At 44.8% G+C, this 16,781-nt stretch overlaps 1 protein-coding gene across 1 annotated transcript in view; it reads left to right on the top strand.

Moving 5' to 3' along the window:
• ACTN3 (actinin alpha 3) overlaps window positions 1–16,781 on the top strand; it is a 209,158-nt gene that overhangs the window by 178,773 nt on the left and 13,604 nt on the right. The window contains exon 17 of the mRNA XM_086938553.1: window positions 5,280–5,459. Coding sequence (XP_086794679.1) covers window positions 5,280–5,459 — 180 coding nt within the window. The remainder of the gene's footprint in view (window positions 1–5,279; window positions 5,460–16,781) is intronic.

The raw sequence follows: 16,781 nt of genomic DNA, 5'->3' as shown, positions 1-16,781 counted from the left end.
AATTCTACCTAATTCTAAGTTTCACATTAAATAGGGACATGTATTGTGCAAAATAAGCAAAATGGTAATCCCTCAAATTGGGGAGGGCTAAACCACCTCGCTCCAGCCCTTCATATAAAGTGCCAACGACTAATCTAGAGCTTTTGTTTTGCCATATAAAAGATGTAAAAAAAGAGGCCACTTTTAAAGAAGTGATTTTGTTAGAACACATGGTACAGCAGAAAAGAGGAAATCAGACAGCAGGAGAACTGTAATTTCAATCAAGGCAACTCTCTCAAGAAATAGTTAAAGGAATTGAAAGCCATCATGCAAACGTAGCTTAAACTTTTAAAAGAAGTTGGGCAAAATTATTATTGTATAAATCTTCAAACTTTAAAGGATATCTAATGCCCAAATATCTCTTCGGCTCATTATTTACACAGGAGACTATCCCCCAGATGCATCAAGCATCCATTTTGCAATTCCTTATTAGCGAGAAATAAGGAATCGCTAAAAAGGAATAGCAAAATGCTATGCAAGAAGAAATCACTTTAAAAATAGCGATTTCTTAAAATTCCTTAATTGCGATTCGCAAATTGCGAGTCGCAATTAAGGAATACCTCCCTATTCATTCCTATGGGCCTAGAGGCGCATAGGAATGAATAGGAAGACATTCTCAATTTGCGGATCGCAATTTGTGAATCGCAAAATGAGAATGCGATTTCAAGGGTGCAGGGGTGTCCAAAGGACACCCTGTTGCACCCCTGAAATTGATCTGTGCACATATGTTGCGCACACACATGCCCTTAGGGTATGTGTGTGCACAACATGAAACTTTGAAAAATGCACTTTAGTGCATTTTTCAAAGTTTTTGCAAATTACCATGAAGTTGTACTTCATGGTAATTTGCGTGCCCTATTAGCGAAATCGCTATTTTTTAAACTTTAATACATTGCATTTAAGGAATCTCAATTTGATATTCCTTAAATGCAAGTAATCGCAATTTAGCAAATTCTCAATTTACAATTTTTGCATTTTGGATGATGCATCCCAAATGCAAAAATACTGGTCGCAAAGGGGCAGATTCTGAGAATCTGCCCCTTTGCGAGCGGTTTTTAGCTTCATGCATCTGGGCCTATATCTGGAAGTAATCTATCTGAATTATAACTTAAGTTTTCTTTCTGTTAAATGTTTAGCCCCTCAACACCTGATATAGAGAAAAAATATCACAGGCTTTTTCCTGTTAACACCTATTATCATCCAGAAGCAGCATTATAGAATTGAATCTGTTAGCTTATCATTTCATAGCGATCTTATAGTCTAAATTTAACAATGTGATTGAATCATAAGAATTTGGATCTTCGCCATCCTCTTCTTTTTTTTTTTTAAATTAACCACTTTCCAACTATTAAAGGAGGCAGGTATGTGGCCATCCTTTAACATGGCATTAGCAACCAATAATAGATAGTTTACTAACAACTCCAGGAACGATTTACATATCTCATCCTGGAAGCCATCTGGGCCACATACGTTGCACTTTGAGAGGCTTCTAACCACCTCAACCAGTTCTTCTTTTGAAAAGGGGCAGGCTATATGTTCATCCTCCTCCTTAGTAAGAGTAGGAATATTTAGCCCTGCCAAACAATTTCCTCTAGCTGCCTTATTGACCACCTAATTCTAACTATAAATTTGCCTGTAGTGTTTAACCAACATTTTATTCAGTTTCCCTTGCTCCTTGCACCTGGTACCAGAGACTGGGCACTTAAAAGCAAGGATCACATTACTTGCAGGTTGTTCTCGTGCCTGCCAAGCTAAAAATCTTCCAGTCAAATTACTCTCCTCATATATCTTCTGCATATAGGCCCAATTGGATGCACAGTACTTAGTATAATAGAAATTGCTTAATGCCTGTTTAGCCTTCTCCGGCTCTTTTCTATTTGCAGAGGATGGTTATCTTAAAAATGTATTGTGAATTTCCCGTACAGTCTTCTCTAGAATTTGCTTCTGTTCTCTAACATTTATAATACTTGCAACATCCTTTACTGTCACCAGCGCCCTTACATATGCATTTAATTCATTCCTCACCACATACGCTGGGGCAATTTCTTGTCAAAAATGCCTTTATCTCTCCTTTACATATCCAGAACCATTCCTCCTCTTGTAAACACTGTTCATTAAAGACCCATCTTCTAGCTTGTGGAATGCCTCTCCACAAAAATCTCCAGATCAAGAAATACATAGTCCGAAAACGCAAAAGGTAGGGTCTGCTGGTCCTTAAAAACCAGGGCTTTAGAGATCAAGAAAAAAATCGATACGTGCAGAGCTATGAAATCTTCAGGATAGACATGTGCATTCTATTTTTGTTGGAAAGACCTCCCTCCAGGGGTCAAGAGTGCAATTATTATTTGAGAGTTCTGCAAAACATTTGCAACTTTAGTCTTTAACTGTCTTATACATTTTACAGAGGAATCTATTCTTCGGTTCTGCAGATTGTTAAAATCCCCACCCGTAATAATCTCCTCTGGGACTTGCAATATTGATTGAAATAGTTCCTTGTATGGCCCAGCATTATCTTCTATAGGGACATACAAACTCACAAAGGTGGACTTAGTGAATAAAACTGCAGTACCCCAATGTGCTGCCTGGGCAGACGAGCAGACTCTATAACTGGTCCAATCTTTAAGAATGGAAAACTTTAAAGGCTTAACAACTGATATTTGAGTCTCCTGCAGTAATACCACTGAAGGACTCTCATCTTCCATCCATGCTTCTATAACACGGAAGTTCTTTTTATTGATTAGTCTATTAACATTGAAAGAAACTATTTTCAGAATACACTTAGACATCACACCCACCTTCTGTTCCCTGGCACTAAACATGAATCAAAGTGTCTAGAGTGCATAGGGTGCCTAACGTGTCAAGTGCAAAAATGTGCAAACATTTGGAAAGGTCCAGCCAAAAGCTGAATACAAATGCTTAAAGTGCAACAATCCTAGAATGTGCTATCTAAACTGCTTACCCCCTTACTCCCAAACTTAACTAAAGTGCACAAGTGCATGGTCCCAAAAACACTTTGGACAGCTCTTCACTAGCTCTTTGGCCAGATCACCGTTCTTTAATTGGGGCCCTCTACCCCACCATCAGTTTCATTCCATACAATTTCAAAAACATTGGCCCACCAAGCATCTCCATGATGAGCACCCCTTGGATCTCTTTTTATCAAACACTCTGAACCTCCCCTCTGACCCCAACCTCCACCAACCCCTCTTTCCCACCCTCTTCATGCCACAGTGGGTGTCCCGCCTTTCTACCCACTCCCTGCATTCAGCCCAACCTTCACCCTTGGGGATATTGGCACCCCGACACTGTGCCGAGGCCAATGGCTGCTCCCCTCAGTATTCTCGTATCGGCATAGACATTGGAAAAAACTGAATAGCAACATTAGGCCCACACAACTTTCTAACTCAGTACCCCAGAAATACTCCAAGATAAGCATTAAGCAAGCTGCGTGCCACAATTAAAGCATTGACTCTAGAAACTTAGTAGCTTCTGTCTCATTGCCAAATATTCTAAAGGAACCCTTGTGCAGCATTTTAAGTTCAGAAAACTGAATAACTGAAGCCTGCCCCCCTGCACCCCTCACTGATTAACCTTTTCCAAGTTATGTTTCTTATCCTCATAGTCGGACACTCTTTGTTCCATCTCGTTTTGCCAGAAAGAAAGATCCCCCCCCCAACTGTAGGCAGTCTAATCACTCTGCCACTTCCTTTGCCATCTTTACCTACGTGGCTTTAATAGCTTTCATCTCTTTTAGGAGCTCCAAGAGCATAGAGGTCAGGCTTGGGGAGCCTCAACTGTCTCAGTCTGTAAGGCCTTAGTGTCACCCTGCTCCAGTGCCAACATCATTGGCTCCTCTAAATCAACATTGATGCGGTCACTGCTAATAATTACCCGAAGTTGGCTTCTGTCAGATTCCACTATAGAACCCACGCTTTGGTAACAATCTTGGCATTGTTCCCGTTAGTTTGAAAAAGGGGTTACAGGCCACCACCCTCAGCGTTTTCTGTGGATGAACCACTGTTCTGCCCTCCCCCTGTGGAGAATTCTGATAATCTTGTTGATCTCCTTGCTCCTCCTCCCTCACCCTTCACTGTCCCACATCTGTAGTTTTGGTGACAATGCTTGTAAATCTTGTGCCCCAGCCACCCTGTCCCCAAACACCTCTCATGGCCCCTTATCTCCCGGGGTTCAAACCCCGCTCCTTCACCGGTATATATCCGGCCTCTGCCTCTTTATGGGCTGGGGTGCTTTGAGTACTTGCAGGAGTACTTTCAGGGGTACTGTCTGAAGAGCTAACAGGCAAGTCTGTCCTCTCCTCCATTCTCAATCGCGAAGCCCGACCGCCTGCAAGTGCCTTGATAAACCCTGGCTCCCTCTTCTGGGCACTCCTTGACTTGGTTGGCAGAGCTTTCTTACTCTCTATGTAATATTTGGCAGATTTAACCGGTTTTGGATTTTTTGCTGTCATCTTCCTTTAGGTGCTTAGTTATTCTTGCAACCGAGGCTAGCCATAGCCTGCCAGCCCCTACTAAACCAGGAAGCAGGGGAGCAGAGAAGCAGCAGCAGGCCAGTAACGGACTAAAGGTAGCAGCGCAAAAAGATGTCTATCCTCAAACTTTTTTGGGCCCACCACGAAAACACATCCTGTCTGCTCCCACAGTAAAATGCAGTGCCACCAACCCTGCAGGCCATATGAGGATAGCATGAGAGCTTTAGTCCATCCGTAATGCCTTGTATATATCTAGAGTCACAGCCTTCTGGTCAAATGCTGTGCGCCTGCAGAAAGCAGAGTCTAATTTGGTGGGGAAGTTTCACAACCCCCACATTACCACCCAGGCCTGCCGGCTCAAACGGCTTCTTGCGGCATTTCTCCACGTCCATGCCCGATGAACTACAACCAACGGGGCTGGCTGGAATTGGAGAACCAGAAGCAGAGATACACACTACAGCTGCAGCGTCATACCCATCCTCCCTGTGAATGCCCCTTCTCTGTCCTCCTTGATGGGACAGTGACCACATTTTAAATAGAATAGGTACTTGCAACACAGCAAACAGGTGCTACTGATACTGATAGAACGAGGAACCAGAGGACATTTTGTGACTTAGGAGTGTTAGTGTTAAATATGTCTATAAAACAGTACGATCCAAAGTTAATGTAAAGAAATGTAACGTTCCTCAAAGGAAATTGCTGCGCTGGTGTGCATACTAACTTGCGTGTTGACTGTCTCCTCTATTTTAAGGAAATTGGCCACATCTCTGTGGACATAAGTGGGTCCCTGGAAGATCAAATGAACCACCTTAAGCAGTATGAACAGAACATCATCAACTACAAATCCAACATTGACAAATTGGAGGGAGACCATCAGCTCATCCAGGAGTCCCTGATCTTTGACAACAAGCATACTAGCTACAGTATGGAGGTGAGCTATGTGAAGGACTGTGCAGCAAGTAGAAAATGTTGATTAGGCAGGTATTTGTCTCCACTGGTATATCAGCCAACCCCACACACACGTGAAAAGTGTTACTGAGCACACCCTTAGGCTTTGGTTGCTGTACTTTTAGTATCAGTTATTTGCACAAAGTTGCACTGATTATCCTTCTCCAGAGACAATGTTGTTCAAGTAAATGGCATCATCTGTTCGATACTCTGTGTGTTTGTGCGTGGATGCTTGCATGAGTGTGTGTGTTTCTAAGCAGCAGGAGCACCATGCAGGTGCTGTTAGGTGTGTCTGCATGTGCAGGCACTTCTTTTGGTGCGTATCCATAGAGTGGCAGGGCGGTGAAGACATTGAGGTGTGCTTGGCTATTGTGATGTGCATTTGTCCCGTGGAAAGGCTGAGTAGTGAGTCTGTGTGTTTGTGGTTGGGGAGTGTGTGCGTGCATTTAAATAGAGAAGCACAGTGGGAAGCTAGTTACATAATTCTGGTAGTTGCCTATGCGGTAGAAGAGCAATGAAGTCATTGAGGTGTAGTTTTGTGTTTCTTGCGGCATGAACCTATTCTATATTTATATGACGTGCAATATTCCGCAATCTGTTTTGGTCCAGATGACACTTATCAAAAATGTAATCTCTTATGTCGTATGTGACTCTTGGGCAGAGTCAACAGGATTCATGATGATGTCGATCACAAGCCCACAATGTCCCTCTACTTGTCCACCAACTGTAGATTCTATTTTCCGCCATCATGATAAAAAACAATCTCCACATTGGTAGTGGAAATAACATTTTATTTACATTTTTTATATTTATTTATTTATTTAATTAATATATTTTTTAACAAAGAGTTTGGAAAGCGTTTTAGAGTCACTGGAAGAAGATATCAGCACTGCTACAACACTGGGAGAATGATCTGAAAATCAGGACATGTTTAATGACTCAGAAAGAGGGAGGTTTTTAGGGCCTGCTCAAAGAGTTATTTGTCTCCATCGGGAGCACAACAGTACTTATGATTGGGATTGTGCGGTTTAAAACCGTAATCACTGAAAAAGTCTAAAGAAAAATATTAGGGCTTGTGTTCTACTAAATGGCACAGCAGATCGAAATCCAGTGAGCACCGGTGTCACAAACTGCTTATCAGGATATGGGTTTGAACTCCGACAATAACTGTTCAGATATCGAGTATACTGATTTAGCATAGGGGCAACACTTGTCTAGCTCTGACAAGTAGAAGTTCCTGACCCTGTAACATTTGGTATTAACATAATTTTTACGCTCTTGAAAAGCTGCCAACAGAAAGGATTTTTTAGATGAAAATAATGGAGTCTATATCATTGGTTTGCTCAAAGAAAGATTACATTAAACTTCCGAGCAGGCAATAGAAAAGAGCACTTAATTGAAGAGACACACCCCAGATATATTATCTGAAAAGGCAAATGAAGCAGCATCAATTCTACTCCACAGAAAGACGATAAATCTCGAAGTGAGGTCAAAATAATTTCACCCAGAAAATTCACCACTTTTGACAACGGGACTAGATGTTCTTATGGTCACCAAGATATTCAACAGCACAAATATTTCAAACCAATGGGCATCAAAAAAGATATCTTTCCCTCAAATTAAAAAAACTTTTGAAGGAACTTTAAAATTATAGATAGTCACTAATGGCCCGATTCGGATCTCGCTGGAAAAGCCATCTGTACGACTCGGACGAAACGTGCTCCGGGAATCTGAACGAGCGAGTACGATGCAGTGCATGCTTACTGACTCGGTTCGCTCGGACTCCTATTGAACTCTATGAGAGCAGGTGTACAGATGCGTACACAGGCTCTCATAGTAAAAAGGAGTGGGTGGGGAAAAGCGTACACCTTGTGGCCGGCACCCCAGGGTGCCCACAACACTGCATGCCTGACTTGGAGGGACCCATGGGCACACCTCTGTGATATTTGGAGGGTCCCAGGTGAAGAGGAAGCTGCTACGGACCCCCAAATTACTATTCCGACAGCTGTTTCATCTCACTGAGACCGAGGCGAAGCGGCTGTCCGGATCGTGCTTCATACTCGCAGGTCGGAATTCAGCTCCATTGCGCAGCACGATTCGGCTACAAACGAGTTGTACAGACAGGTTCGGATCCCGGAAACAATTTGGTCGATGTGTACGCAATCTTCGCTTCATACTCGGTCTTTCGGACCTGTGTACGATTCGGTCGGAAGCAAGGGCTACGAATCTAACCCGGGAAAGCCAAATCTGATTTGGAGGCCTTCTGAATGACATTGGAATTGGGCCCTAAATATTCAAGTTAAATGAGATCTAGCAAGGAACCAGAGGCTGTTGAGAGTCACACTCTGATTCTGATAGAATCAAAACATCTTACACAGAAAGAGGATACCAAAACTGCAGATGAGGTTTGAGTCCTAGAGTCGGCCCAACATCCTGTGATTCTGCCAAATCACTTAATCTACCCACAGCAAAACAAATGAATTTGCTCTTCTGTATGGTAACTGATGCTTATGTAAACTGGACTGAGTTTGCTCTATATAAAACTGTAAAGTAATTCCAAAAATTCCAGAAGATGAGGCTATTGTGCAGGGCACTAATGGATGAATATTGTACTGAATCGCCTGAGCTTGAGCTAGTGACTTACTTTTCCTGTTCTACTATGCTTCAGGATATTTCAACATATCATGTGGGCCTTAAAGAGAACAACAGGCAGTCTAATGTATAACATGAGAGGAATTATGTTTCCTTTTAGAAATGCTAAGCCCACTTTAAAAGAGGTAATATTTTCCTACCAGTGTCGTTCACCAGACATATTCCAAATGCCAACAACAACACAGTGTATAACTCCAAGAACAGAAAGGAAATATAGATCCTCACTACATGGCCAGCAGACAAGATTGCATGCAGCGCATGATTCTTTTGTCTTAGCTACTGCATGGGAAATATCAGTTAGTCTTGCATTTGCTACAGTTTCGTACCAAATAAAGCAAGCAAAAGGCTGACTAATATAGGAACTAAAATTGAGGCTGCTGCTGCAAAGGTCTGTTCCCAGGCATCAGACTGGATCCGTAAACTTTTCAGCAATACCTCTGCGAGCCAGTAGGTTACACTGTGTGTGAGAAGTTGGCCTGGCATATGCTGTCCACTATTCTAGTGGGCACCTTGCACCAGTCCAAACAACCCTTATTGATGATAGGTTTAAGACAACCTTTATTTAAAGCTATCCTAGTGGTAGCTATGGAGAGCAGCCTTCAGGCTAAATCTTGCAGGAGTGTAAAGCAGGTTGGTTTACCAGATTATAATCTCTTGAATGTCTAAAGGAAAGGAGAACCACACAAGGTATATATATATATATAAACTATATGTATTTATTACTAAACACTCTCTAGTAATCTCTTTATGAGATTACTGAGCAAAGTACACCATTTCAATGCAATGGAACTTCAGTAAATAGCACAATATATTTTGAGCCCTAGGGGCGTACCAAACCATTTATTAAGAAAGTGGTATAAGAACCACAACTTGACTAAACACTAGGCCTAGAGCCTGTAGAAGTGCAGGGGCCAAAAGGAACCACCCAAGGTAGTGACACAGGGGACCCACTGGGGACGTGTGCAGTGTGAGAACACAGCTGTGAATCGCCGTTAACTTCAATGGGGAAAGTCGTGGTTGGAAATTTAAACATCAGGGTCACTTAGAAGAGGACTTTGAGCACACCCCTTTAGACTTAAGGGGTTCTAGGGCCAACACCCACGGGAGAACAGGAGTACTCGAGTTACCTCACCCAAGGAAGCCGGGTGCATTGATATCTTTTGGTGTCAGGAATCGTCGTTGAGTTCAATGGCTAACTGCTGCTGTCAAGGTGGAAAGTGTCCGTGTGATCCAAGCCTGGATCAAAGATGAGAAGAACCTGAAAGCAGAGGGGACAGAGTCTGGGTCACTAGCCAGTGACCAGGGGCACGCTAGACGAATGCCCACTGATGTCGGGTGATTCAGATGTGAAGAGGTGAAGCTTGACTCTGCAGCCATGAGGACCAGGAGGCGTAGATGACAACAAGGAGCTGGATTCGAGCTGTCCCATGAAGGATGTCGAGTGCTGCGGCATTGGTGACCGGATTGGACCCAACAAGCCTTGGCAACAGCAACCCATGCAGGAAGAGAAAAGATGCTTCGCTGCGGACCAGCAAGGTCTGGGGGACTCACCAAGTGGTGGAAAGTCAGAGCACATCTCAAGCAACCAGAGAAGTCCAAAGAAAGTCAGAGTTGCCTTCTCAGGGACCCACCAGTCAGCAGACTAGGGATCGCGAAGGTACCTTGAGAGAAATCACAAGAAGTTGGCTCATTGAACGCTCTTGGAGTGTAGGCCAACACTCTTTGATGAAAATGCTGCTCGGGGTCTGGGCTAAAAGTAATCCAAAGCACAGCCTCAACGATTGCCAAGAAGCATATGGACTTGCAAATGTGTATGGTGTCCAGGGATTCCGGTTCCACGGTACTCACGAGGGCTGCAGGTCTCAGCTTTGCTGGGGACTCAGGTCGGCCTCAGAGAAGTCTGGAAATCCATCTCCTAGGCTGCAATTACTTCGGAGTTCGTCTGGAGCTTCGGAGATGCAGACCGGTCAAATGCGTTGTTGGTGCCTGCCAAGCAGGGGAGTAACTCCTTTACTCTAAGAGAGATTCTTCAGTCATCCAGCATCGTGTAGATCATCGAAGTTCCAGGATTCAGTATCAGAGCTTCGTACAGGTGTAATCTAAAGTCCTGTAGTCAGGGGTTCCTTTCTTATACCCAAGGAAGGGGTTGGACATACTCTGGGGAACCACCTATGGGAGGATTTGGAAAGAGGGGTGGCTACACCCATTTTCTTTGTCCAGTTTCGGGCCAGAGCAGGGACTGGTAGCCACTGCAACCGGTTTGAACTGGGCTATGCACAGGGACGCCAAATGTGCCCCCAGAGCAGACTTCAAAGCACTCTCAGAGTGCACCCTTCTAGTCCCAATACACTAAAGCCTGTCTGGGAGGTGGTGACACCTCCCTGTGACAGGAAATCTATTGTCCAGGCCTACCCTGCCTGAGTTTCGTGTGTCAGCAGGAGGCCAGATTCGTGTCTGTGGCTGCAGCATCCATTTTGTGATGCCAGGACTCTTTTAAACTGTTATCGGGTATACTGGTGTGAACATGTCTTTCCCTCTAGAAGGGTGGAATTCTACCGCCGCCCCCAGAACTGGTGGGGGGTAGGATTCCAAAGTGTTTGACCCCAAACACGACATTTTCCTTACAGCCATTCCAAAGTTAGCATTTACTGTGAGGTTATAATACACTTAAGAGTATATGGACTGGCTGTATCACAGAACAGCCACAGGAATAGGTTCCGAAGGCTGCAGAGGGGCCCTGCTCATGCATGGGCACGCTCTCACACAAAACCCAGCACCCTGCCTTCAGGATTGATAAGGCATGCCATAGGGTTGACTGATAGGTTCATATGTGTAGTGATCTAAGGTAGATATAGGGAACCTATATCTAAGTAAGGGGTGCATACACCACCTTACACAAGTTCAGTGCAGTCCTGTGGTGTCATTTTGGAAGGTTTCCCAGGGGTGGCCTAATACATGCCTCAGCCCCTGGTAGGCCTCTGGGGTACCTGTGCCCTTAGTACCTGGTGTACCATATACTAGGGACTCACAAGGGAACCCCAGTAACCAAACTGGAGTGTACCTAAAGTACTTGCAATCAATTTAGAGAGGAAGCAGCTAGGCTGGGGTCCTGGATAGCAGGGCCCCAGCCAGACTAAAGTCGAAAAACAGTGATACACCAGCACAAAGTGGGGGTAAACATAAGAAGCAGATCCTACTCTCCTACACTGTGCAACTCTGCACTACGCTGTTTGTCTCTATAGTCGCCACTGCTGCACACTGACATCAGTTCCTTTCTTTCCGCGCCCCCTGATGCAGATCCAGAGCTCTCTTTTTTTACTCTTAGAGACATGTGCCTCTAATAATTTGTCGAAATATGCAAGGGAATGCCACCCCCAAAAATGACAGGTTTCAAGCCCTGTAAATACTGTTGCAAACAAATGTCTGTGAAAGAGCCCCATCAGCCATGCCTGTGGTGCCAAGAATCGTGTCACAAATCTAAGGCCTGCAACGACTGAGCATCAATGAACTTGAGGGCCTTCGGGGGGCAAAACTCTATGTATGTATGTATGCTCTTATATAGCGCTCGATGTTACCCGTGGGCATCTCGGCGCTTGCCTTGGGAACCCGTCCTGGTTTTTCCCTGTGAGATCACCTGTGCTGGGCATCCCCAAGGTGAAAGCCAGGCATCCCGCCGCGGGGGGGCCATTGTGGAGATTAAGCAAGCTTGTTGCCCAGAGCTGCATAGTGTGAACTCGTGCTTAGAGTGGGCACCGAAGCGAGAATTATCGAGTCCGTGGACAATTGGGTTCAGGACCCTGCCGCGTCGGGAATCGAACCCTGGTCCCGGATCTGACTCTGCATTGCTGAACATAAGAAAACCCCGCAACGGGACCAGTATTAGTCATGGTCCAAGTTGAAACGCACGGTCTTGTTCTCCCTCTGAAAGTCAACAAAGCCTTTTCAGAGGCTAGTCTTTATTGAGATCCCAATCATCGGGTAATTCCAAAAAGAAGCATAAAAAATCTAAGTGGGACTCCCCCCCTCTTTCTACTCGCATTCACCTGAGAAGGTGCGGGGGCAGCACTATGGCTCTCAATCTCGCTGCCGGAGACCGTCAACCTCAAAACTGAACCCACAACTGGATTCAGCACAACCTGAGTTTCTGTGGCCATTCGACACTTCCAAAAGATCGAAGAGTTCAGCGAGGCAATACATTAGCTCTTTGCCGACTCCCTCTGACATGCCTTTGGATCCCACAAAAACAAGATGCCTCCTCTCTGGAGTACCTCCAGCAGTTTGACTTTCTGTGCCAGTGGTACCTTCCAAGTCCATCCCGTCTCCTCCGGCACCTATTCTGGCTCCACTGTCCATGTGATTCCTGCCAAGCCACTTCCACCTGCTGTCAAAGGCGCTGCTTCCCCCACTAGATTTGCAGCCTCCACAAGGGAGAACACACACCTTACACTCCCCTTTTGTCATGGACTTAGACAACAATTATAAAGCAGGTAATGAGTTTGCTCAGCACTATCATGATGACAACTGGTGCAGTGTCTTGCAGGATGCCAGTGGCCTCAGTATCCCCCCTGAATCAGTCCTTCTCTTACCCACTGGCCTAGCAACTGAAGAATCCCCCTCCTACAGCATGGTGGTGTGTTGGGCAGCTGAATTCATTGCCCTACTGCTACCCATCATGGAGGTCAGAACTAATGTGCTAACGAATGTCCTATATTCTGGGCAAACATCTCCTGAGGCTTTTCTGCAATTTAATGAGGCACTGATACATACTTTGTGTGGGTCAACCCTTGCTCTGCTCCCCAGTCAACAATGCAATAGGGAGATGTCTTTGCCCTAGCCCAGAAATGTAGTGGTGCACCAGCAACAGTAACACAAACTCTTTTCTGACCACTCCCCTTGAGGTAATTGAAGCGAGTGGAGATGTTTGGGAAGCAATTGTTTTCTTCCACCAGCCTGGCTCTCCGTTTTGTAAATGACAGCTGCCTCCTTGGACACTATTCCCATGCCCTTTGAAACTCTGTGGCACAGGTCCTTTCAGATGTCACAAAAGACCTCTGACCTGTCCATGCCCAGGAAAAAGAGGACGGTCAGGATGCAGACAAGTTCACAATTTGTTGTGGCTTGGATGCCACTGATTCCATCTATTCAGCGTTGCCATTCACCCCCACTCTTAGTTGCGGTCCACCAGTTTCTCCGGTGATGTCCAGTCATCCCACATGTACATGATGTTGGATGGTTCCCACCTGTTTGGGTCTAAGGCAGACTCTGCTCTCGAGTCGTTCAATTAGAGCATGGCCACGGTCTGCTACCTAGGCCTGTCTGCCCACCTCACCAACCACATCAGACCTACTGCCCCTTTCGCGCTTTGGCAGAGGTACTCCATATCACCACCCAATCCAACTGCAGCATGGTGCCCAGCAGTTTCAGAGCCCAGCCCACCGCTCAGTCCCATCGGCCAAACCCTTATAAGGGTGTCCTTGCTGGATCTCAGCCACTGGGTAGGAGGCAGGATCCCGTCATTCTTGCTGAGTTGGCAGGCCATTACATTAGGCAGGTGGGTCCTGCATATAGTCCGGAAGGGCTATGTCATACCCTTCGTTCTGTACCACCGCACCTTCCACCGTCTCTCCAATGTCTGAAGGAGGACAATCTTTCCTGCTGAATCAGGCTCTTAATTAAGACCTCTGACCTGTCCTTGCCCAGGCCAAAGAGAACGGTCGGACGCAGCCAAGTTCACAATTTGTTGTGGCTTGGACACCACTGATTCCATCTAGTGGGTGATTGCCACTCAGCATTGCCATTCGCCGCCACTTTTAGTTGCGGTCCACCAGTTTCTCAGTTGGAATCCACTCGTCCCACATGTGCATGCCGTTAGATGGTTCCTGCCTGTTTGGGCATAAGGCAGACTCTGCTCATGAGTGGTTCAAGGAGAGCAAGGCCACGTCCTGCTCCCTAGGCCTATCTGCCTACCTCACTAATAAAATCAGACCTACTGCTCCTTTTGCACTTTGGCAGAGGTAAACATATCACCATTCAATCCAACCACAGTATGACGCCCAGCAGTTGAACAGCCACCCACCCTGCGGCCAAGATCTATGGGCTGCCTAGCCCTCACCGCCTACTACCACCTGCCAAACCCCTGTAGGGTGTCCTTACTAGAGCTCAGCCACCGAGTTGAAGGCAGGACCCCATGATTCTTGCCGGGTTGGCAGGTCGTTGCATCAGGCAGGTGAGTCCTTTATATAGTCCAGAAGGGCTATGCCATACTACTCCTTTCTGTACCTCCCCACCTTCCACAGTCCCTTCAAAGTCTGAAGGAGGACTGTCTGCTAGTTCATACTCTTCATTAAGATCTCTTACACATTTACACGCTGGCTAAAAAGCATCCTCTGGGAGGACTGTGTGCTCATTTTACCAAGGCCAAAGCTGCTACCACTGTGCTAGCATGCAGTCTCTGTTCTAGACATCTGCTATGCAGCTACGTGTGCATCCCTCCATATGTTCATAAAGCACTATTGTCTGGAAAGTCAGGTCCGTCAAGAAGGGCTCTTTGCCTACTCGGTCCTACATGACTTTCTGGTCTGAGTTCATTCACAGACCCACCTCCAAATAGGTACGGCTTTGGTATCTATTCAAATGGTGACAAATCTGTGGCAAGAACTCTCTATCATAAGAACAAGTTACTTAACTTCGGTAATTCTCTTTCTAGGAGAGACTCTATCTAGCTGCAGATTCCTTACTGACCTTCCCGTCCTCCACGTTCTGTAATTGGACTCCATCTGTTAAGATCCCACGGCTAGGTATCCACACACTGGTTTCCCCAATTTGCTTTTGCGGTTCTGCATCTGGGGGTACGGACAGTCTCAAAAGTAACTGATGTAATCAGGAATACCGCCTTTACCGGTCCTGCTAGTTGTTTTTTCCGGAGCGCTACGGCAATGCAGAGCCACCTACTGGCACGCAAAGGTACTGCTGATAAGTTTCCAAATCCAGTCTGATGCCTAGAGTGTTCAAAAGGTGAGGAATCTGCAGCTATAGAAAGTCTCTGCCAGAAAGAGCATTACCGGAGGTAAGTAATTTGTTTGAGTGGTGCTTTTCTTAATACACAGTGCTACTTTCAAGGTTTGGACACCAGAAGTGAGTGGATATTGAGGTGATCCTATAATATCTCAATGAGGATTATAGGAAAGGAACACAGTTCAGTTCAAAAGCTTTTATTCGATTTGTACATACAAATCATACAAGCAAAATACATAATTGAAATATTAAAATCACCATATAATCTCTCCTAAAAGGGGAAAAAGGCTAAAGTGCAGAAAGTGATAAATAATCATGCCTCTTTAGGTCAACCTATTATTATAAGATACGAAGCATTCTTATATGGACAGTCTGGGGATCAGAAGGAGTTACTCACTAGGCATTTCCTGGGAACTGTACATTAAAATTATTAAATAATCATTCAATACTGTGGACCTCTACATATATAATGATACCTTAATTACAGAAATTGATATAAAGTTTACAAATTTAAGAACATATATATACAGACAGGAGTGTAAACGGTAATATCATAAACAGTTCCTGGCAGCTGTATAACATAAGTACAGACAGGTAGGTAAACATTATTATAGTACAATACTTTTCCTGGCAGCTGTACATTTTAAGATAAAAGTGGCCAAGAAGAAACAGATCTCCTCGTTCTCTAGTGAAGATAAAAATATCAATGCTGTTTGTGTGGTATGAATATTATATTTGATAAAAATTGGTTTAAGGTACTTTATCCTGAGGGACTGAAAAAATTTACAAAAAAGTAAAAAATGGCAACTACTCTGCCGAGAGGTACTATCACACGGACAGGGCATGTTTGAACTGGTTTTTGTGTTTGGAAAAGCAACCAAGTGGTGAACAATGCCCAATCTAACCCGTGTTAAAACATACTGGTGAGAGGGGCGAGTCACATATACAAGATAGGATTGGAGTCCAGGAGCTAGATTTAAATCTTTGTAGAATTTCACGGTGACAAGGTTGCCAACGGCTTTATCTCGCTCAGCTTTACGAAAATTTAAAAATGTTGTCTTAACTTCTTTTTTTGAAATGGAGACAACCTTTTCGGGCTCACGGAGCACATCAATGTTAAAAAGAAGGAGATACCAGCGATGGATGTATCTTAACCAGGATATACGTGAGGAGTGATCCAAACCTATACAGTCAAGGATAATATCCTGGGTGAATCGAGTCTCTGGCTTAGCCCAAATAGAACGCCACAATAAGAGTGGCCGAACTGCTGCTAAGTCAGAGATGTACTCGATCCCAACTTCTTTATGGATCAATTGGATGGAAGCAGAAGGGGGAACACATAACAATCTCCTTAAGAACTTGTTTTCCTCCTTCTGCAGGGAAGTACCCTCACAGTGTCCCCACACCCCTGCCCCATACAGAGCAGAGGAAACACAACATACATTGTAAATGTTCATCATATCAAAGATACTTCGTGAGCCAAGTTTGGAGGCAAAGCGAAATATGCTACTAGTGGACCGTAGCATCTTTAGTTTTACAGCATCAAATTCCACGTTCCAGGACCCACTATTATTATATGTTATTCCCAGATAACAAAAGGATTTAACAGAGGTCAACTTTGTCTTATCTAGGAAAAAAG

Source organism: Lissotriton vulgaris, chromosome 9 (assembly GCF_964263255.1).
Source record: "Lissotriton vulgaris chromosome 9, aLisVul1.2, whole genome shotgun sequence".
NCBI lineage: Eukaryota > Metazoa > Chordata > Amphibia > Caudata > Salamandridae > Lissotriton > Lissotriton vulgaris.
This window is presented reverse-complemented; position numbering and strand designations above follow the sequence as displayed.